Raw genomic sequence first — 25517 nt, 5'->3', positions numbered from 1 at the left:
TAATATAATTCATGAACTATTTTCATAATAAAAAGAAAAATTCATGTGGAGAATAATTTGTTAACTAATATTAGAAAAATTATTTTAAAATGAACAAAAATTTTGCATAAATGAATATTTCGTAAATTTTTTCGTATTTACTCAAAATCTACTTTTTACAACTTATGTAAATTAATTTTCTTTAGATTATGTATTTTGCATTATACTAAAATATTTCGTAAAATTTCGTATATATTACGAAAGAATTTCGTGGTGCGAAACAACGAAAGATTCGTACAATGTACGACATTTTTCGTATATATTAGGCATGTATTTTTCAGTGTAGTTTACAATAAACAACAAAAGGGTGCTCACGCTTTATGCACGGAAAAAAATCCATGCCTAATATATAGGAAAATCTTAAAAAAATTAATTTACATAAATTGTAAAAAGTAAATTTTGAACAAATATGATAAAATTAAGAAATATTAATTTATGCAAACATTTTTATTCATTTTAAAATAATTTTTCTAATTTTAGTTAACAAATTATTCTCCACACGAATTTTCCCTTTTATTGTGAAAATAGTTCATGAATTATATTATACTTTTTCCTAAATGTTATAAAAATGTTGTAGTTTTATTTAATGATAATATAATTGATATCATTATGTTTAATTTCGCTTAAATTTACGAAAAAAATATTACGAAAGGTTTTCGTACTTTCGTAAAAATAGAAAAGGGTTTTATTAAATAATAATTCGTAATATACACGAAATTTTTGTAAATATTACGAAAAAAGTAGTTACGAAATTTTTTTCGTAAAGTTAAGCATGAATTATTTTCAGTGTATAAAAAAATCGGTGTAAATATAATAGGGTATTAAATATACTACCCAGAGTGAAAACCGCTATAGTGTTTTAAATATATTACAAAACTGGTAATATTAGGTATTGTCATATACATAGGTTAAACCAATAATAAGCTGTAATAAAATCTTACCTTTTCGATGTTTTTGTCGAATATTGCTTTTCTTTCTAGAGGCATATCGTTTGTCGCCATCAGCAACCCTTCGTCGTTGGTATATAATATCTCTATACCATTGAGCTAAATAGAAATGTCGAGCATAATCCCATATTAAATTCTCTTCTTGAGCATTAACTGCCAAAAAATCTAAAAGAATTTTTTGGAGAAATTCTGTTCTTTCTTCTTCGGGGTCTAGTTTTATTTTGTTCTAAAAGAATGATATAATTATTATTTGTCTTGTTATATAAATATAGTATATAGTACATTAATCGTTGGTAGGTCACCTTCCCTTTCCTGTTCGACTTTTATAGATTTTATCATAGAGTCGATTATGTTAACTTTACATCTAGATTCGACTGTATCTTTTCGTAATCGCGATGCGACAATTCCCAAGTAATCTAATGATACCAAACGAATACTTTGTTCTATAGTTTTATCTGAAACATATCGTACTAGCATCGTTCCAAGTAGGGAAAGCAGCAATTCAGATGCTGGCCATTCAGGCTTATTTACTGTTGACAGTAAGTCATGTATAAAATTCTCAAATAGTGGTCTAAAATCTGTTTCGTTTGACCGAGATTTACATTTATTAAGAAAAGTTGTGAGAAAATTTCCTCCAATACTTATTGCTACATCATATTTTTTTAAAACAACAACATCAACATTTGGCTTTTTTGGTTTTGAAACATCGTTTTGTTCATAATCTACTGACTTTAAATTATCATTTGAGCACAATGAATCGGGTAAAATTGTAGCGCATTGAATTAGCTGTAGAACTAAGGCAGTCACCATTTGTATGTTCCCGCCATTATTAGTTAACTTAAATGGACGAAGGTTTCTTTTCGATGATGGTAAACGATCAATAGATGATAAAATATCACCTAGTATGCTGCTTCGAATTTTATCATAATGCTCCTTTCGAAATATCTAAAAGAAAGATGTTAATAAAGATTTTGAATATTGAAAACAAAATAATGTAACTAGCCTATATGCTCTTATATACACCATTTTCAGTGTTATAAAAATACATCTAATGTTTGATTAAATTTAAAATGTATTCCCAATTAATTTAAACAATGATCAAAACATAATCCAAAATTCGTTAAACTAATGTGTTTCATATAAATTTTTCAAATTCAATCTCGGAATGAGTTCGAATTTTGTTGTAAACTAATAAATTTAATAAAAATTATGCCCCTATTATGGTTTACAAAGTTTTGAACATCTTTTTATTGCAAATTCGTTGTAATAAATTTCAACTTTTAATTTTATGTTGTTATCGATAATACCTAATAGCAAAATTTCAACTAAAGAAGAGTTGAATTGTAAACCATAATAGGGGCATTAAAATTCAATTTAAATGAGAAACATATTAACCTCTATCTGAATCTGGAATCTAGTTTTTCTAATCCCTTGATTTGTTTAAAAGTTATTTAAAAATAGTAAAATGTCATTAACCTTTCAAAGCCATTTTTCTCGAAACGAAGTTTTTTGATGGCTTGTATGGTTTCTAAATTATGAAAAACCATGGTATTATTTTTTCGCGATTGTTAAAAAGTTCACGCATCAACTGTCTGTCTTCGAACCCAAATCTTAGATTATTTTATTTGATATACTCTTAGAAATTTCCCTCCATCTGCAATCCCTTTAAAAGCAGTAGATGATCAGTAGGTAGAACCGTTATTAAGCAATTGTTCAATAACAGCAAAAGAAAACAAATGTATAAACATTCGTACATACATAATATACATATATATTATATGTATTTAATGCAAATATATGTATGTATGCTTGTACTTTTACTGCAGTGGAAAACAAAATGTAATAAAAAATAAATATAAATATATCAAAGATATGATCAAAACAAATACGATCAACAAATTTCAACTCGTTTGGTTGTTGTTGTTGTAACAGTTCGACTGTGGCCGATAGTTCTTTCCTGAGGAAAAACCTTTCGGTTGATACAGCTGTCGGGTATGTCGAGTATGACTTGGGTTGTTCCGGAGCGTAGCTCCAATTGTCATGGAACGAACTCATTTGGTGGGGGGTGAGGTGTCTTTTTATTTTTTATGGACTTTTTGATTAGGGGATGTAAAATTTTATATTTACAAAAGCATTAAAAAGTCATATCCTACTAATGTATGTATGTATATTAGAATAACAGTTGTTGTTGGAATCTTGTTCGTCTTAACCCCACAAAATGATTCCCCTTTCCATCGATTCGCACTCGATTAATAGACGTTAACACGTGCCGCTCGTCGCTCAAAGTTTGAAAAAATCCAAATTTTTGGCCAAAAAGCTATCATATGAAGCTATAACTCCAGAACGGTAAAACGGTAAAACAGAAACATGCTTAGTACCTCAAAACAAAGCGCATATTTTACTTCAAAATTTATATTATATACATAATTCTCGTTACTTTAAGTCAGAGTTACAACGGATTTTGTCTTCAAAAACTTGACCTGGTCGCGGTAGGTGCATTCTTCGTATATTTTTAAATTATGTGATAAATGATGCTATTAGGTAAATATTTTACTTATTATTCTTAAAGAAAGTAAAAGTTATTAAAAATTCCCCAGGCCATTAACGTGTCTCAGAGCACTTGATTCAGAAATGTGAAAAAAAAATTTAACTTATTTTGGAATATATTCTAATAAAACTATTTTATTACATAAAATATACCTATATTTTCTCGAATATAAGTTTTTGTCCTTAAAATATATCGTGAACCTGTTCACGGCAGTTTCAAAACTCCATTTTCAGTTTTTTTAAATTTTTGCTAAACAAATTTTAAATTTTTTGAAATATCACCGGGGGATTTATGATCAATAGATTAGGGAATAAAACAGTGAAAAAATTTGGTCTTATAGTAAAAGCTGTACCTGCAATTTGAATTCTGCGAATTTCGCGAAAATCCATTTTTTTGTAATATTTTACAAAATATGTCCTAATTCTTTACTGTTATACATTTTAAACTAAATATGTACAGGATATTATTTCTCAGATAATATAAAATATGTCCCTGAAGTTATATATAAATCGGGAAATCCTAAGGCGTAAACTTAAGAGGTCAAATTTTGCAATATTTGGATATTCTCATTAAAACATATCTAAATGTTATTTGCTGGCCATATTTACATAATAACAGGAATTTACAGTATATGGTCCGATATTTAAAATATCAAAAAAAAAGGTAAAATTAACCCTTTAAAGCACTTAAGTCCAATATAATCCCAAAGTTATATAAAGCCTTAATTAAATTTATTAATTGAACTTTGGGGTTATATTGAACCCAAGTGCTTTAAAGGGTTAATTTTAATTTTTGTTATTTTAAATATTGGACCATATACTATAAATTTTTGTAATTTTAGGAAATATGGCCAACAAATAAATAATATTTCGATATGTTTCAATGAGAATTTTCAAATATTGCAAAATTTGACCTTTGACCTCAAAAGTTTACGCCTTAGTATATGCCGATTTATATACAACTTAAGGGACATAATTTATATTATCTGAAAAATAATATTCTGTAAATATTTTTTTTAAAATGCATAACAGTGAAGAATTACGACATATTTTCTAAAATATTACAAAAAAAAATAGTTTTTCGCGAAATTCGCAAAATTCAAAATTCAAAAAATTCAAAACTATAAGAGGTATTGACCTAATTTTTTGCTGTTTTATTCCCTAACCTATTGATCATAAATACCCTGGTGATATTTCAAAAATTTTAAAATTTGTTTAACAAAAATTTTAAAAGACTGAAAATGGAGTTTTGAAACTGCCGTGTAAAAAATTATTTTTTTATCATAGCTAAGAACAAGTTCACGATATCTTTTAAGGACAAAAACTTATATTCGAGTAAATATAGATACATTTTATGTAATAAAATAGATTTATTAGAATACTTTCCAAAATAAGTTAAATTTTTTTCCACATTTCCTAATCAAGTGATCTGAGACACGTTAATGGCCTGGGAATTTTTAACAACATTCACATTTTTCAACCAATTTTACTTTTTGAAATACTAAATCTATGTACGTTATGATTCTTTAACAATAATAAGTAAAATATTTACCAAATAGCAACATTTATCACATAATATCAAAATATACGAAGTATGCTCCTACCGCAACAAGGTCCCGTTTTTGGAGACAAAATTTATCGTAACTGTGTTTGACTTAAAGTAACGAGAATTATGTTATAATATAAATTTTGAAGTACAATATTAGCTTTGTTTTGAGGTACTAAACGTGTTTCTATTATTTACCGTTCTGGAGTTATAGCTTCATATGTTAGCTTTTTGACCAAAATTTTGGATTTTTTAAAATTTGAGCGACGAGCGGCACGTGTTAACGTCTTTTAATCATGCTCAATTTTCGGCTATCTCAATATCTGGAAAGGGGAATCATTTTTTGGGGTTAAGATGAACAAGATTCCGACATTTTTTCTCCCCATATACGATCCGGTCAGTCTAATGTACATATATAGACATTTTCAGCGAAAAGTCTGAATTTGTCACATCATGTCGGTGGAACAAAAAATTGGTTTATATTAAAATTTTGGCTGGTGCCTGATGTTTTTGATTCCAATGACATAAAAAAATTATTTTCACCAATTATTCAACATTCCAACAAAAAATAATTGATGTCATACTTTGCAAACCACATCTTAACCCTTCTAAAAATGCGATTACATTCTTTGCGCATTTATAAACCAAATATGAAAACACAGTTAAAAATGAGTAAAGAGATGTAGAAAAGTCACTACAAAAACATATTCGAAGTACTTCAAATTTTGATGCAAAACCAATGAAATTTACATAAGCGTTTCATTGGAATGTGGTTTATTTTTGACATACAAATATCAAAAATGAACAACATCCTTCCAATGACGCGCTTATGTAAAATTCATAGGTTTTTCACCTGAATTTGAAGCACTTCGTGTTACTAGTTGTGATGAAAATTCTACATCTTTTTCCACACTTTTTTTGGCTGGGATCATTAAACTTCAATATACAAGGTACAATAAATGGTAAAAGGTGTCGTAGAAGTTCGAATGAGATATGGCTAATTTCTTTGAACTTTAGTTAATAAAGATTCATTTCGTGATTCTCTTCCATGATGCCCCGATTCGACCAAACATCGCGAATTATTTGGCTTATATATATATATATATATTACATATATATATATATATATATATATATATATATATAATAAGAATTTAGAATTCAACCTTAAATTTAAAATACAGTAATACCTCTAATTTAAAATTCAGTAAATTCAGTATAAGGAGTGCGCACGGAAACAGGGTACATACGTTTGTGCTTTTTTTAAATTATATACGCGCATAAATAATTGGGATAATTAAAGTTTCTAAATCCGTCACAACCTTCAGTCATGTTAAGCCAAATTTGCTATTAATTGTATTAATTAATTTGTCTAATAATGAAGAATTTTGTAAAACTTAAGGTACGTTCACACCTAATAAATATTGACGAAAGAGACGTAACCACTATTTTTGTATTTGTTTTTTTTATCTTACATGATTTTTGTAATTGCAGAAAATATCGAAGTAAATAACAAGGATACATAACAAAGATAAATTAAATATTCACCTGAACGAAAGTCAAAAGTATATATTTTAGGTGTCACGTCGTTTTTATAAAATATTTGATAGGTGTAAAAGTAGCTTAACGAATATTGGTTTTTATAATTTTGTAACAAATTTTAATATTTCCACTCTAAGAAATTAATGTGGTAGGAAAGACTTTCCCCCACAATAATATTTTGTATTGGATAATATGAAAGGAATAGTTGACTATCGATACAAGTCCCTTGTCATCTAAAATTTTATTTTTTACACTGTAGGAATACTGAACAAAATGAGCCCATTTAAAAAATTCAGATGGAACATTCCTCAGAAACTTCGTTCAAAAACTAACAAGTGGACTGAAAAGAAAGTGACAGAAATTAGAAAGTCTCATGTAATTATGTTTCTGCTCTGATGCTAACTATCCTAACAAATTATTTATGTATTAATTTAAAAAAAAAAAATAAAAACTTAAAAAAAAAATCGACCAAATGTGTAAAATAAACTGAAAAGTAACAAAATTGAATTTTACGTTAAAAATTGGTATAAAATCAACAAAAATTATAAGATATTTAATGTTTATAAACTTGAACATTACTGTTGTTAATTATGCATATAGTATATTTAAAACAATTCACTTCTTAGTTTAAATTTTATTAAAATAAACACATGTACCAGATTTTTCGTGCGCACTCCTTATATACAGAATATCAAGAATGGAGGATTTGAAGAAACAATTTAGTTAATAAAACTTACCGTTGTAACTAGCTCTAAACATACAAACTGTAATGTATCGATGTTATCCACAAAAAATGGCTCAATCGCAAGAGTAGATAGAGGTAATACAATAGTATCTACAAAAATGCATTTGTCAAATAACATTACAAAAACTTTCATTAATTCAACGACTTTAGAATAAAGTAAATGAAGGTTTCGGTTGTGGTTTTGATGGGTTTTTGTTTTTTTTCTATTGTCGTTTTTCTTCATACTTTTTACAGTATATACGGAATCATATGACGGAAAAATAGTTTCCCTCAATTGAAATTGAATGAATTTGATAATAAGCGATATATTGTCTTCTTGCAGGAATTTTAAATCATTCACTGTTGAATATATATTACAAATAAGTAAACAAGCCTCAATTGCATTCAATATTTTTTCCATGACTTCATCGTCAAATATTTCATCTTCATCATCCTATATTTCAAATAGGAAGAAAATAATATTAAAAAGTAGAAACAAATCAATTTTAAATTTACTTACTGGACCTGCAGAGTAATTTTTTGCTAAATAAACATTACGCATAGCATAGTTTATTAATAAGGTTAGCTTGTTTTTTGGTATTAAATCCAGAACATTTTTTGCCTTAAGTTTTGCTACGTCATTGCTCATTGTATTTAACATTTTGGCCGAAATGCACTCTATATTTTCATCAACGTCATCTGCATGAATAGTTTTAAAAAAATAAATATTATATACATAAATTAACTACATACCAGACTCGAAGTTCGGTGATTCCGTGTCATCCAATAACTCAATTATTTGTTCCATATTACGCATAAATTGCTGATATGTTTGTGAACGTAGAACATCATCTTTTGAACACTTGGGGATATGTGCAGAGATGTTACGCTCTACTCTTCGTACTTTTGGCTTAGTGACTTTAAATAAAGAATTATTACGTTTAGTAAAATATTTAAAATGTTGTGAATCAAAAAATTATATTTAAAAAATATTTTTTTATTTTATATAAAAACTAATTAAGTTACTTCTTTGTTCTATAAGCCGGTTACGCGGTTAACCGAAAACCTATTTTTATTACTTATTTTGGTTTTTCGTGAACCTGTTTTTTGAAAATGTTAATTTTCGGTTTACCGGTATATCCGGATTTCATAGCTTGGTTAACCGGTTTCAAAAAAAAAAAATGGATTTTTAGCAGATTACCAAATATTCTTTCATTTATCACTCACGTTCATGTAAATGAAGAAAATAACTTTTATTGTGTTATCACCTATTCATGTACGAAAAGACAAAACAGGTTTTGCTTTATTTATTTTTGTATCTATTATTTTGTTTTTTATTTTCATAAACAAAATTGAGAAAAGAATATAGAAATATTTTCGTAATGAGCAGTTTTATTTTGCACTCTAACATTTTAAAGCAAAAATTTTCTTTTTTGCGCTTGTTGAGTTTTTTGTTGATTGTAAAAAAAAAACAAGTAAGAGTGCTATATTCGGCTGTGCCGAATCTTATATACCCTTCACCATAGTGTATTTAATAAATATCAATTTCATAAAATTTATATTTATTTCATTTTCCCGACTATATCATCAATCAATAGCAAAACAAAATGAACAACAACAGCGCTAAACGAAATAACCACACAAAAAACAAAATACACAAGGCAGTAAAACCAACAGCATCCAAACATACGAAACTGAATACATCAAGAAACAAAAACAATATACACAAGGCAATGAAACCAACAAACATCCAAACATACAAAACTGAATGCACCAAGAAACAAAAACAATATACAGAAGGCAATGAAACACACAGGTATCCAAACATACGAAACGAAATTCTCAAAAAAACAAAAACAAAATACACAACGCAATGAAACCAACAGACATCCAAACATACGAAACTGAATACACCAAGAAACAAAAAAACAATATACACAAGCCAATGAAACACACAGCCATCCAAACAAATGAAACGAAATACTCAATGAATAAGCAGTGTTGTTGTTGTTGCATAAAAAAAGCATAAAAAAAATTGTCTTTTTTATGAAATTTTCAGAGGTTGTCTCGGATTTTTGCTCATATCTCCGGTATTTATGGACCGATTTTGCTGATTTTAAATAGCAAAAGCATGTCCAACAGAATTATTGAAGATTCGGATCTCGCCGACATCTGGAGTCCTCTAAAAACTGATTTCAACAAACACACAGACGGACAGACAGACAGACAGACAGACGGACAGATAGACGGACAGACATACAGACAGACGGTCATGGCTTAATCAACTCAGCTACATATAAGGATCCAGAATATATATACTTTATGGGGTCGGAAAATTATATTATAGAAATTACAAACGGAATGACAAACTTATATATACCCTTCTCACGAAGGTGAAGTGTATAAAAACTGTTTTTACTTTTTCATTTTTAAACAACTCACACATGTATACAAATATTAGTTGTGTTTTGTTGCTATCAATGATTGTTAACGCTTAAAGTTAGCAGCAAAACGAACATTTCCTGACTTGGCACCACCCTACAGAAAAAATCAGCTAAATCTTGAAATTATTTATAATTTCTTGGAAAAGTTTTTTTATTTGGAAATTTTCTTTAATTTAAATTTTATATTAAAATATTTTTTATTGTTTGTCATGAAAACATTAATATTTGTATTTTTATTTTTGAATTGGTAGAACTTTTATCGACGTTAAAATTAACTTGTATACTTTTACACGTTAACTCCTAACGTTTATAAATTTAAAATTTATATGAAATTGCATTTGAACGTTAGCAACAAAACACAACTATTAATGAGTGTGATGAGAAGACTTGACATATTTGAGTATTTGGCTTTTTTTATTTTTCACCAATCACATTATAAATATGTACATTAGGGTAAAAATTCCAAAACAAGAATTTAAAGAACAATGTTCTCTTTAAGATAATGTAATACAAATGCAAAAATGTTGGCAAAAATAATAATTTTTCTCATAAAGAAAAAGTAAACTTTATACAAAACTTCATCGCCTTTGGTGCGGGAACTTTTTTCACGATCGCCAAAAAAATAATATCATATTCCTTAACATCTGTTCACGCCCTAAAAGCTCTTGCTATGGTATTTTTGATATTTCCAAAAAGTCAAAACCCTAATGTACATACAGTGAATCAACTAAGTTTTTTGCCTACCTTTTTTAAGAGAATTTTGTTTTTTGTTCATAAATAAAATTCAAAAAAACAGGTAAAAAGTAAATTTATGTTTTCCAATTTAAAATAGAGATTGTGTATAATGGGAAAACCAAGAAAAAAATATTAAAATAAAAATTTTAATGCATTTGTTGTTGCATTTTATTATTTTTCATCAGAATTTGCACGTCAATAAAGTATTTTGCATATTGAAATTTCCAGTTAATTTCGTTGGGTTTTTCAAATTACTTTTTAATTGCTTTTGGAATATATTGTTTTATTGTTAAAAGGACACGTGTTAAGTATTTTTCAATTGTAATTTTCAAAAATCATATCCTTATTGTGTGAAACTGTGCAGTTATTTGCGTTAAAAATGTTTAAAGGACAATTCCAATATAAAAAATTAGTTTAGATTTTTAGAACAAGTAAAAATCAATGAAATTCAATTATGAGATGTTTAATCAATCATTAAAAAAATATAAAATATAGAAATTGATGAAATAACACAAAGAATTATTAAAAAAACGCACTGAGTTGTCTTTAAAAATCTTTAACTGCCAAAGGAGAGCGACTTGTATCCAAGCAAAAACCATTGAAGTCCTCATTTATCTTCTCCAAAGTCCATATGCGAAATTAAAAGAACACTATGTTTAAATTTAGACCCCTAAACAGACCTTAGGTTGCTTGGAAACAATATAAAGTGAATTATCGTGTGGTACGGGAAAAATACTTAATTTAGATATTTACAACAAGAGGCGGTTCTCATCACCTAAGATCCACAAAAGCAATATTTTTCAGCTAATACATACACTACTACGCCTACTGTATTTTATTCATAAAATAATGCATTCAAAATATGAGGTAGAATATCAAAATTCTAGCATGTAATAGTTCTATAATGGTATACGGTGATATCCCCATACTTAGAGTGGCTAGGATGGTACTTAGTGTTAGCTTTATTGAATAAGAATCAATATTATACAATTCTAAATAAAATTCACACAGTACTCCCCAAATAGATGGGGTTTCCGCAATGTAGTTTTTGTTTATCAATACAAAATGACCAAAAACCCAGATTATTTTTGTTATAATCTATAGATTTATACCCCACTAAAATTTTTTTCTAGGTCCAAATCCATTGATTTCCTAATATATCATGTATCCAATTCAAAATTACTTATTATTTTCGAAATTAAATCAAAGAAACGATAGATTTCATGTTAAGTCAAATATTGAAAAATTCTTATAGGTATATAAGATAATAAATCGGTTAAGAAATGTCCAAACTTAGTCGTTCCACTACAAAAATATCTAAAAAATTTTATTCTAATATATAGGAGTAATAAAAATATTAAATTTTATAAAATAATGCAGCAATATTAAAAAAATGAACAAAATACCTAAAAAAGCAAAATACTTTATTGACCTTAAAAATTAACAATACGTTCACATTTTATCAAAAATCTCGTTAATTAATATCACGATTTTACTTTTTATGGTAGAAAATTAAAATATAAGATATTCTTTAAAAAATACAACAAGCAAATTGCTTTATTTTGCTAAACATAATTGTTCAGATAAAGTTTTTTCATAAAATTTATAAAATTTTACATAGGCAAATTACTTAATTGATTCACTGTATGTGCTAAAATAAAAAAGACAAATGTTTTAATTTATGTATGCTTAAAATAAAAGTAAAATTAGCTTCTCATTTCCGGATGTGAACATAAAAAACAGAAATTGCTAATTTTATTCATGTCTATTTATTACGAATGAATCAATTTAAGTGTTCGTACATGAGTATTTCTGAACCCTGATTTTTAATACAAAATTGTATGTAAAAAAAATTGTATTTGTTCTATTTTTTTATTGTACAGTAAAACTTTGTTATAACGAATTGTTTTCTTCAGTTCAGATAGCAGTCAACGCAACTGACATAAAACTTTCTACTATGAAGGGCAACTTTCGTTAGTTGCCAAAAAGTTATCAATATTGTGTCATCTGTGGTTATTTTTACAGACTAGCAACTAAAAAATGTAAACAAACAATAAAAAATATGGATACAATTTTAAATGAATTTGTGTAAAAATTATACAATAAATTCAGAAATGAAGTTCTAAAGATTTTATTTTTAAAAACAGTTTTAAAAATCATGGCCATCCAATTTGAAACGTTTCTGGAAACATAAAAATATGATACAGACCCATTAAAAATAACACGGACCCATTCAATTAGCATTATTTAAGAATAAAATATTATTTTTTATTATTTTTAAAGGTATTACGGTTCGCTTGATAATTTTGAAAAACGCCATGATATCAGGTTTCGAAAAATTATAAATTTTGTTTTGATTGGAAAAATTGTTACCTAGTTTGTTAGAAGAATACTTTTAATACAGAAAAAATTGGATTGTTTTTAAAAGCGCGGCAGAAGGAACAATGGAACAATGACAACAAAAGCGGTGGAAAGCACAATATAGAAAAATAATTCTATTTATGCTCAGAAAGGAAAATAGCTTGTAATAGGGAAATCTACTAATCCAAGATGTTTTAATTGTAAAAAAAGTTTACCAAGTTGACTACACTGCAAACAAAAAAGCTTAGATGCCAAGCGATATAAAAAACATTTTACAACAAAAAAGCTTAGATGACAGGCGATATAAAAACATTTGAAAACGAGAAAATAATACAATATTTTACTAAATCTAATAAAATATTCTAAAAATAAGTGTTAATTTTTATTTAATTCATAAATTGTTTATTTTTATTAATATCTTCGAATAAAATCGAATTTGGACAATATAATATAGCTATAAAGAATTGTTTTCGTATTTCTTCTAATCAGAGATGGGGGTAGTGCACTAATTTTAACTATAACTAATAATTAGTGGTAGTTCAAAATTATTCACTACTTTTATTTATGTTTAGTTATGAATTTTAAAATATAAGCCTCACTCAATAATAGTGATAGTGATATTTAAAATTTTTAAGTAAAAATATTTTAAAAATAGTTAAAATATTTGTTTTTACAGCCTAGTGAAATATTTTTTTTACACTAAATTATTAGTTCAAAAAATATTCCTGCACTATTTTTTTTCAACAGAGAAATGTTTCACTCTTTTGAAAGTTTAAGGTAATATGTCAGTATAGAAATGGTTTAACTCAACCAAAAACTCATTGGACGAATTATTAATGAGTAAAACGTTCATTATTTACAAAGTTTCCAAGTTATTGCCTAAAAAACATCCAGTAACCACATCATTTTGGCAACGCAGCTGAAGTGGCAATCGAGATACAAAATTGACCAATTAATTTATTTCTCCGAGGAGAGTTCCCCATTCCGCTAAAGAAAAAAATCGTTATATTTGAGCAGATGAAGGCAAAAGTTTTGGAATTTAGGTGTTTCAACCATTTCTTTTTAAAGCATGAGATGTTGTTGGGGTAACTGCATAGTCCATCATAGTGTCATCGCTAACAAAATCTGTATTTTCCATTTTAATAGATTGTCTTACAAATTCTTTAATTTTCATAAAAAATAAATAATGCAAAGAAAATTATTGAAGCCTTTTGTTAGTGACTGTTCAAATTTTTAACTATTTGAGTGTAGTGCTTTTTTCTACACTACCACTCAATTGAGTTATAGTTAAAAAAATAACATTATTACTAAAAAAATATTAGTGCTAAAAATATAAGCTTCACTACCACTAAGCTCCCGAAAATTAGTGAAAAATATATTTTTTGAAATAATATTTAGTGCTAGTTAAATATTGATTTAACTAATAATTTAGTGCACTACCCCCATCTCTGCTTCTAATTTCTTTATATCAAGCGTGGCCCGTTTGTATGGAGGAAAAATAAGGTATCAATGGTGAGCTGGATCAAAGAATAAAAAGGTCCTTTTTGATGATTTTATGATTTTTTTCATATTGAAATATTGGTATCATTAGAAAGGTCCTTGAGAGATGCTTTAAATTTCATATCAGAAATTGTGTAACAGCACAAGTAATCGAAATTTTCTAATTTTTCGGGAAATTTTCAGATTTTTTACATTTTAACACAGATGAATTTAATATAATTCGTTAAAATTAATACATAATAAGCCTTAATAACATCTACGGAAACAGTTTTTCTTCTTTTTCAAAATTTAATCTAGAACGAAGTTTTTTTGCATTTATTGACCCCTATGTACGCTACCAAAACATTGCAAAATAATGTAAACAACAACATACAAACCGTTATTAACAAAGCAAGCATAACAAACAAGTAGATGCTTAAGCCCAAATAGACTACACAAGCGGCTTATCAAACATACTTTTTTCATTCGAACACACATTACACAAACATTGCTCGTACAAACACCAATTTTTTCACGTTTTTGTGGACTTTCAAAGATACAGATGTCAATTTTTCTTAGAAATGTAATTTTTTTCTAAATTTTGTTATTATTGAATATAAACCATACAAATGGTTTGACAAAAATTCAATATGTTTGTGTAAAAATCAAAATTTTTTAATTTTTGTACAAACAAACAGCAACCATTTGTACAAACACGAAACACCCTTATACACTACACAACAGGCTTGCACAAACGTAAAATATTGGTATGTTTGTCAAGCCGCTTGTGCAGTCTATTTGGGCCTTTAGGATAAATTGTGTTCATATTTTAGTTAAACTAAAGAATATGATCTATAACACCCTGTAACAATTTTGAAAAAAAGCTTTCACACATGGAAAAGTTGATATGCATGTGAAACTAGAGTCTATTTACAGTGTCTCACATTAGTATTCGAATTTGTACTTTGAAAAGAAACATAATTTAATAATATTTTTTGTGAGTGAAATGAATAATTAAATTTGTTATATTGTCTAGAGAGTCCTAAGGTATAATATCACACTCTTTAAAATTTGGAAGAATTACATTTACCTCAATTGATTTAACTTTTTTTAAAAAACGTCCATAAAATTGCCTCACAAAAGTATTCGAATTTTTCCTGTATTTCATATATGACCATATTATACGAAACACAAAAATTATAATCGAGTGGTTTCTTGCTTAAAATTGTATCAAGCGGTTACTATCAACCGAAATTATAAAAAATTAAAAGTTCCAAGATGTATTTTTGGTATCGTTCTTCTGTTTCTAATTGAATTGTATGGATCTTAAGTCCCTTTTCGTACCACTAGGGTCGATATTTTCCGACAAAGTTGGCTAGTATACGTTCATGTACATATTAGCACTAATATATTTAAAGTTTTCAATACATTATATCGGTATACAATTCCAAAACATGCCTTTACAAAACGTCATCCTATACAGTAGATTTCAGCTTTTACTAATCGTAACTTTCACGCTTATGTTGCGCATTACAATAACACTGTAAGTCCAAAATTTTGGGTTTATTTTGATCAAAGTAATCAATATTTAAACAGATATCGATATTTTTGAGTTAGACCATAATGATATAGTGGCATGCAGCCTGGAGGTCATTGGTATATAAAAATAATGATACTACCATATTCAATGGTGTTGCTTCGAGGCATGTTTTGGAGTTGTACACTTCCACAATACATTGAAAACTTAAAATATATAAAAGCTGATATCTAAAAGAATATATACAAGAAAACTTTCCCCGAAAATTTTTGACCCTAATATTATGAAAATGGACTTAAGTTCCAATATATTGAATTAGCGACAGAATAATGATATCAATAATATATCTTGGATCGTTTAAATACAGATTCTTGTAACAAAAAATACTATTTTTAGATACTCCAAGGGTTCTATTAAATCCCAATATCAAATTTTGGTGTTATCTCTGGAAAAAAAGAGAAAATACTACAAATATTGCAAAAAAAAATCGCCATTTTAATGATATTACATAAAAAGAGGGTACAAATCCCCAAAAATTGTGGACCAAATGGGCCAAAAATATATCATTTCGGTTGATGGTAACCCCTTAAAACAATTTAAAGCATAAAAACCACTCGATTCTAAAATTTGTGTCTCGTATAATATGATCAAATATGAAATACAAGAAAAAATCCTTTATACTTTTGTGAGGCAATTTTATGGACTTTTTAAAAAAAAGCTAATTTAATTTATGTAAATGTAAATTTTTCAAGTTTTAAAAAGCGTGATATCTAAGCCTAGACAATATAACAAATTAATTTATTTTTTTTGCACACAAAATATATTATTAAATTTGGTTTCTTTTCATAGTTTACCTAAATTCGAATACTTATGAGAGACACTGTATATCAATTATGTATACTCCGTTTTTATACCCTTCACCTTCGTGAGAAAGGTATATATAAGTTTGTCATTCCGTTTGTAATTTCTATAATATAATTTTCCGACCCTATAAGTATATTTCTGGATCCTTATAGATAACGGAGTCGATTAAGCTATGTCCGTCTGTCTGTCTGTATGTTTGTTGAAATCAGTTTTTAGAGGACCCCAGATATCGGCGAGATCCGAATCATAGACATGCTTTCGAGAAGATCGCTATTTAAAATCAGCAAAATCGGTCCATAAATACCGGAGATATGAGCAAAAATCCGAGACAACCTCTGAAAATTTCATAAAAAAGACAATTTTTTCATGCTTTGATAAAAGCAACAACAACAACACTGCTTCATTGAGTATTTCGTTTCATATGTTTGGATGGCTGTGTGTTTCATTACCTTGTGTATATTGTTATTGTTTCTTGGTGCATTCAGTTTCGTATGTTTGCATGTTTGTTGGTTTCATATATTTTGTTTTTGCTTTTTTTTTGAATATTTCGTTTTGTATGTTTCATTGCCTTGTGTATATTGTTTTTGTTTTTTGGTGTATTCAGTTTCGTATGTTTGGATGTCTGTTGGTTTTACTGCCATGTGTATTTGTTTTTTTTTTTTTTTTTTGTGTGTTTATTTCGTTTAGCGTTGTTGTTCGTTTTGCTATAATAATGATATAAACGGGAAAATGAAATAAATTAAAATTTTATAGAATTAATATTTTTTAAATACACTGTGGTGAAGGGTATATAAGATTCGGCACAGCCGAATATAGCACTCTTACTTATTTTAATCAGGACTGTCAATTTAAAAAAAAAAATTTAATATTTGTTTGTGTTGTAGCATTGGTATCAAATGAAAGCAGAGAATCTGTTCATTCTATCTATATTATTTATTTGATGCACTTATACCCCATTTACACATACACGAAATCTAGTAGATTTCATTTAAAATCTTTTTCCAAATCTAGTCCGTTTACACTTACCATTCTTGACATTTAAGAAGATTTCATTTTTTCTAATATTTCTTGAAAAAGTGTGTGATATGAAAAATAAGAAGGAAAAATGGGATATTTATCAAAATTCCATTTAAAATAAAAAAATAGATATTTAAATATAACATTACCTTTTATTTTAGATTAACTTTTCATTCATGTTTTTCAATTTATAAAAATTTTGTCGACATTTTAATTTTTTTTGTTTGTTTTGTTTTCCTCTTTTTTCTTGTGTAGTGTCGTATTTTTTAGTATTATTTAGAAAAAAACAGAGTTGCATCACTAAAAACTATTAGATTTTGAGTAGATTTTAACGAAATCTAGTTACGAAGTAGATTTTGTTTTGTATGGGAAATCTAGTTAAAATCAAGTAGATTTGGCTCGAAATCTCATAAGTACTAGATTTCGTGTATGTGTAAATGGGGTATTAGACAAAAAATCTAAAAATAAATTAAATTTAAGAAAGGTAACATTTTCCAAAGCCAATCCTGATTATTTGAAATAAATAATATTGATATTAATACCAAATTGTTTATGTAAATTTGGAATTCTATCTTTTAAAATCGTATGTCCTTTAAACTTTAAGGTCCTTTTAAAGGGACATAAGAGCTGATTATGAAAAACTGAGTACACAGAGTTAAAACAAATTGTCCACAATTTCCTGTACAAATAGATTTTTCCATGTGAAAAAGGACTGTTGCACGGTGTAATAAAATGAAACCACAAAGTGTTATATACCAATGTAAAGCTAATAAAAATGAAAGCGTATACGGATGTACATATTATGGACGTTAGATAAATGTAGCTACACAATACCGTGGAGAAAACAGGATTAAAAATATTTAAATAAAATACAAAACATATCGAATTTCGAAAACAGAAAAAACTATTTAGGTGAAATTAAATCAGGATTATAATGCACAAATTTTTATTAATTACATTAAATAATTATATTTAAAAAATATAATTAATAATTAATCATTTTGGAGTTGTATACAAAATTGTGTGGTCTTCTTCTGCCATAGGAATCTGATGGTAAGCTATTACTAAATCAAGTTTTGAAAAAATGTTCTTATTTGTCATGTTTATGTTGAGGTCGTGTATGCGTGGAAGTGGATATCTATCGGGCACCGTGATACAATTGAATCGTCTAAAATCACCGCATGGTCGCCAATCATTCGGGTCCTTTTTCGGAACTAAATGCACTGCAGATGCTGCACATGAATTTGAAGTCAAATTCACTTTTAACTACTTTATATTTAATCGGATCTAAGCGTCTAGGTTTGGTAAATGGTAACGGACCGTTGGTTGTTAATCTATGTACGGTTGACTGTTTAACTGGTTTTGTGTAATCAGGTTCAGATATTAATGAAGGGTACTGTTTAAGTAGACTAGTGTATTGATTATCAACAACGAAAATTTTTGGTAAAGAAATTTTACAGTAGCGTGACACTGTATTAATAGATAATTTAATTAAGGGGTCAATTAACGTTTTATTTTTAATGTCAATGAAAATTCCATATTTGTGTAAAAATTCCGCCCCGATTATAGGCTTTTCAATATTAGCAATAATAAAAACAAATGGAAACTCGCAATCCTCGTAATCCTAAATCTACATTCAAAATTTTCTTACCAAATGTTGATATATTTGAACCATTTGCTGCCGTCAGAACAATGTCAGAAGTAGTCTTATGACTTTTAAATTTTGAAGATGGAAGGACAGATATATCTGCCCCACTGTCAATTAAAAATTTTATTTTATTATTTTTATCATAAAGAAAAATTATCTGTCGCCTCGATAGTGGGTCCAGTTAGTTTTTTGAATCTTCCTTTTGTCTATAATAAGAGCAAGGATGTTCACACCTTCATGCTTCACTACACAGCAAAAAATAATTGATGTCATACTTTACAAACTACATCTTAATCACATCTTAAAATGCGATTACATATTTTTCACTTTTATAAACCAAATATATCTCGACCAGTGTACATCAAGTTCTAAAAATCTCTGGTCTACTATTAGAAATCTATCTGGATCAACAAATAATAAAAATCTCGCCGCTGTCGCCTTTAACAACATGCAATATACAGATGCCAAGAAACGTGCAACTCAGTTTTGTCGACATTTGTCGAATACTCCACCTCGCAGAACCGGGACAAAAGAGCTATAATCCGGCGAACCAAGTTGAGAACATCATCTCCAATTCCAAACCATCATAAGCTCTTGGTCCTGATGGCATCTCAATGCTAATGTTAAAGCAACTTGTTAAAGTAGTAATAGAATTTTTCACCCACCTTCTCGAACTCTCGTTTCGCCAATTGGTGATTCCTGATATTTCGAAAGTTGCGCGAATTATTGAGATTTAAAAACCTGATAAGCCCGCTACAAACGGAGAAACATACCGCCCGATTTCTCTATTATCACCAGTAGTAACTGCTTTAGAATCGCTACTATTACCATCCCTGAAAGAGCATTTCTCGCTAGTCAACCACCAACACGGCTTAAGGGAATCCCATAGTACCACGACAGCACTCAACTTGATAACTACTCAAATCACAAACGGCCTCAATCAGCAATTGGATTGCCAATTATCTCTGTGGCAGACAGGCATACTCTTCAACATTTATCTTGCCTCGCTTCCTGAACCACCCCAAGGTGTCTCGATGGTGTCGTATGCAGATGATTATACTGTTTTCTCATCTGGTGTTAACATTGCCGACATAAGTGCCAAAATATCCCAACACATGGCCACTAGGGAATGGTAAAGCGACTTCGATTATGACCACTAATCGATTATTGCTGTAAAAAATCGATTATTTTGTGATCGATTCTACACTACCAATTGTATACTGAAATCGATTTTCTGCATCGATTAATCGAAAATTTTGCTTCTCAAAATAAAAAGCATAATGTTTCAAATTTTTAATTATCAAATTTTACACAAATTATCTTTCTATAACTCTCTTAAATATTATGAAAATCAGTCCACATTTGTCGGCAGTCTCTATAAAAAAGCACAACAACCTATATGTATAGGGATACAATTCTAATCAAACAAGTTTTATGTAAACCATGGCATAGCTCTGCCATACATCTAAATTAATAAAAGTTTTCAGGAGAGCAAAAAAAAAACTGTTTTCGTGAGGATTTTTTAATTTTTTCTTCAACAATATATTTCTACGACCATATTCTAAATCCTTATATAAAAAGAATTTTAAATTTTGCATTATTTACAAAATTATTCACAAATTTATATCAGATAGAGCTTTTTTTCTACGAAAATTTTCATACAACCAACAGATAGAGAGTTTTTCGTAGAAATATAACATTTTTATTTGAATTAATATCAATAAATATTATATTTTATGCAATTTAATGGAATAAAAGAAACCAAATTGTTGAAAAAGCAACAGATTATAATGTTTTTGTACAAAATCAATGTTATACGGCACAGTGGGGCAGAATGGAAATTTTGAGCGTAGCCAAGGAGTATTCGAGTTTAAGTTTTGAAGATGAACCCTGCAGATGCCCCAGGGACGGCGCTGTGGCGGCTCAAAGTAGGGTACCTACGACATGTAAAATTTTTAAACTCGTGCCATTTTTTTGTTTTTCACCCAAATACAAAGATTTTTATATTTTGTGAAAGCGCTCGACGAGATCTTGAAAAAACATGCTTGGACATACTACTTATCTCTTATAATATCCGAGTTATAGGCATTTAAAAATTTAGTGATACAAAATTTACCATACCTTGGTCCGCCTTTTTTTGAATACCGGGCGTAATTTTGGACCAAATGGACTCAATTTTTTCTTGTTAGTTAGACAACAAAATTTCCAATAATATACAAAAAATTTCAGATCAATATCGTTTACAGATCCAAAAATATACGTTTTTTTAATTTAAAAATTCAAAAATGTTTAGATTTTTGGCGTTTTTTTGCCAAAAATGTGTCTTAACTCTTTTATTAATAAAACAAAATTTTTATTAAGAACATATAACAATTTTATAGTTTTCTAAAAGGTATCTTTACGCAGAACGCTTTGGCGTAAAAAACTAGTCCTATTTTTTGAAAATGTTGCCACTGCGTCCTTCCGAATATGACCTATTTTTTATCAAAACTTCAACTTTGGGCGACATGTTCTAAAATCCCAAAGCTGGGATCAGAAAACTGAAAGCAGTTTTGGAAACCTCAATATGTTTTCTATTTACTCCAAAAGTATTTTCCCAGCCCTGAAAGAAATGTGGACCCTATGGGCAAAAAAGTAAAAAATCCCATTTTTGGGATTTTCATTCCTATTTTTGGGAATTGCGGGATGCCCTTTGACCTTTTCAATTTTTTTTTTGCATATTCTTATTTGAAATGACAAATTTAACAAGCGTTGAAAATTTCATTGAGTTTTGTTCATAAATAAAGATTTTGTCATATATTACATATTTGTTTAATTTCTAAAACTATGATTTATATCAAAATTTTAATAGGATCGCAGATAGCTACAACAATTTAGTCCATATTTATCCCTTAATATCATTTTTTAGTTAGATATGGAAATTCTCGACCCTTTACAAAAAATTTCAAGCCAATATCTCAATTACATTCAAAAATATGTTCATTTAAACCTGTGTCCTTTAATTTCATCTTTTTCATATTTTAGTATTAAGTATGACAGAACATACATTTGGTGTTGAATAAAATATTTGGACAATTTTTAAAAATTATTTAGTTAATTATTTTATTATAATATTGTATATAAAATAAAAAAATTATAATTTTATTATGAGCCACGCACAACAACACCTAAATCACCCCACACAAATTACCTTTCCCGCCCACCGAAATATAAAACACAATTTAATACAATATCATCAGTTAGTATAATAGCTTTTTTTATTTGAACTGTTTATCTTAAACATAATACAATTAATTCTTACAACCTACTTATATAGTTAATTCCTAACACTACTTATTTTCTATAAAATAATCTGTCATATCGGTATACATATCCAGAAGGTAATATAAGTCCTTTAAATCTTCCTTGTTTTGAGATGATAGAGTTTCATAACAAATCCATCTTTTTCGCATAGTTGAAAGAACAGGATCAGAAGATAGAAGTAAACTATTAAAAATATCTTCATTCTGTGATTGCCTGGAGCATTTTCTTGAGCTGAATAGTTGAACATGCTTAAAATCTCGATTCCTCGCTTTCTGGGCTTCTTCTGTTAACTCTCCAAGTGGAAGAATATTCGATTCAATTATTATTTGACCATGACACAATACTTTGTGTACTGTTGGTGTTAGTTCCCTCCATGGATACAGAGATACAAGTAATTTAGAAATTTCAGATGTGTATTCCCCAAATCGATTTCCATTAATTTTATGTTTACTATTCAGTGCCATTAAAATAGTGTTAACTCTTCGAAGCAACTCCTTGTCGATTCCAGTTATTTTTGAAGTAATTTCAAAATCACGAAAAAACCTTCTCGCCGTATTACCGTCATTTGTACTACCGCAACTTGAAAGTGGTTTGTCGATGTTTAATCCCATCTGAACTTTAAATTCTTCTTGGATTCTGCTTTTTTCCGCAGCTCTCAGTTCTTTCAATTCTTCATTATTTTTTGTTGATTTAGTAGGATAGTTTTTTTTTCCTGGATCGCCTTGTATGATGGTAATATATTGTGTCCTTTTTCATGCAGAGATTTCCTTAATATTTGGTACTTATTTCGACTGAGACCCAGTTCCAACATAAGCGCTATTGCTTCCTCTTCAGTAAAATTTGATTATGATGTTGGAGTTGGTATACTTTCCACAATTCGCTTAAGTCGTCTTGGTGATGCATTAGGAAGAATAGTTGCAATATGTACGACATCCATAGGTTGGTTTTCCTTTTTCAGCATTTCGTTAAATGTATCAGCAATTTCCTCATTTGAGATTGAAAAAAGTTTTTGTGTGACCCTCTTTTTTTTGACCTGGAACATAAGTCTTCGTATGACTTTCAAGGCGCTCCTGTTGATGTGTTGTAAGTTGAGATTTCCGTAGTAGTTTCCATCCAACTACAAAATTTTAATCGAAATTTCTTTTGATTTCCATCCACAGACTTACTTTTTACATCAAAAAGTTTTCAATTTTTGATATGCCTGTTTTGTCTACTTTTCTACTATATGTAGTTTTTATATAATTTGAAATGTCTTCAATTCTTTCTGGCCCTTTTGAAGATATACTCCATAAAACGGAACACAACTCTTCGTACTTTAATGTAATCTTCATTGTAGATTTATTAAATATGGTACTTAAAATCTGAGAAGTTTACTTATATACCAATTCTTGTCATTTCCGATACAGGTATTCCAAAGTAAAAAATTACGAATTGTCGACCTATTAACATTTAGGACTATATTACTATAACCTGTAATTCAGTCCTTGATATTTCTTATTAGTGAATGAATCGAAATTATCATTACCTGTATATTTTTACCTACATGATCATAAACGAAACAGATCGAAATGATCTGTCGAAAAAATTTAGGTAAAAAATAGTTATAAATTTTTGAAAATTTAAGCATCAATTATAAGGATAAGCAAACAAATAGAAAATAGGTAAATATAAGATTTAAATATGTTCTGTCATACTTAATACTAAAATATGAAAAAGATGAAATTAAAGGACACAGGTTTAAATGAACATATTTTTGAATGTAATTGAGATATTGGCTTGAAATTTTTTGTAAAGGGTCGAGAATTTCCATATCTAACTAAAAAATGATATTAAGGGATAAATATGGACTAAATTGTTGTAGCTATCTGCGATCCTATTAAAATTTTGATATAAATCATAGTTTTAGAAATTAAACAAATATGTAATATATGACAAAATCTTTATTTATGAACAAAACTCAATGAAATTTTCAACGCTTGTTAAATTTGTCATTTCAAATAAGAATATACAAAAAAAAAATTGAAAAGGTCAAAGGGCATCCCGCAATTCCCAAAAATAGGAATGAAAATCCCAAAAATGGGATTTTTTATTTTTTTGCCCATAGGGTCCACATTTCTTTCAGGGCTGGGAAAATACTTTTGGAGTAAATAGAAAACATATTGAGGTTTCCAAAACTGCTTTCAGTTTTCTGATCCCAGCTTTGGGATTTTAGAACATGTCGCCCAAAGTTGAAGTTTTGATAAAAAATAGGTCATATTCGGAAGGACGCAGTGGCAACATTTTGAAAAAATAGGACTAGTTTTTTACGCCAAAGCGTTCTGCGTAAAGATACCTTTTAGAAAACTATAAAATTGTTATATGTTCTTAATAAAAATTTTATTTTATTAATAAAAGAGTTAAGACACATTTTTGGCAAAAAAACGCCAAAAATCTAAAAATTTTTGAATTTTTAAATTAAAAAACGTATATTTTTGGAAAAATTGAGTCCATTTGGTCCAAAATTACGCCCGGTATTCAAAAAAAGGCGGACCAAGGTATGGTAAATTTTGTATCACTAAATTTTTAAATGCCTATAACTCGGATATTATAAGAGATAAGTAGTATGTCCAAGCATGTTTTTTCAAGATCTCGTCGAGCGCTTTCACAAAATATAAAAATCTTTGTATTTGGGTGAAAAACAAAAAAATGGCACGAGTTTAAAAATTTTACATGTCGTAGGTACCCCACTTTGAGCCGCCACAGCGCCGTCCCTGGGGCATCTGCAGGGTTCATCTTCAAAACTTA

At 28.4% G+C, this 25517-nt stretch overlaps 1 protein-coding gene across 1 annotated transcript in view; it reads right to left on the bottom strand.

Moving 5' to 3' along the window:
• Positions 1 to 924: 924 nt before the first annotated feature.
• LOC119611008 (nipped-B protein-like) overlaps positions 925 to 25517 on the bottom strand; it is a 114926-nt gene continuing 90333 nt past the window's right edge. Inside the window, exons 7-11 of the mRNA XM_037966457.1 lie at positions 8099 to 8263; positions 7866 to 8044; positions 7359 to 7799; positions 1269 to 1931; positions 925 to 1212 (exon numbers count right to left, since the gene is read on the bottom strand). Coding sequence (XP_037822385.1) covers positions 925 to 1212; positions 1269 to 1931; positions 7359 to 7799; positions 7866 to 8044; positions 8099 to 8263 — 1736 coding nt within the window. The remainder of the gene's footprint in view (positions 1213 to 1268; positions 1932 to 7358; positions 7800 to 7865; positions 8045 to 8098; positions 8264 to 25517) is intronic.

This window comes from Lucilia sericata, unplaced genomic scaffold (assembly GCF_015586225.1).
Source record: "Lucilia sericata isolate MDLA Ls3-8-SP2 unplaced genomic scaffold, ASM1558622v1 Contig001336F_arrow, whole genome shotgun sequence".
NCBI lineage: Eukaryota > Metazoa > Arthropoda > Insecta > Diptera > Calliphoridae > Lucilia > Lucilia sericata.
Note: the sequence above shows the minus strand (reverse complement) of the source record. Positions and strands in the feature narration are given on the sequence as shown.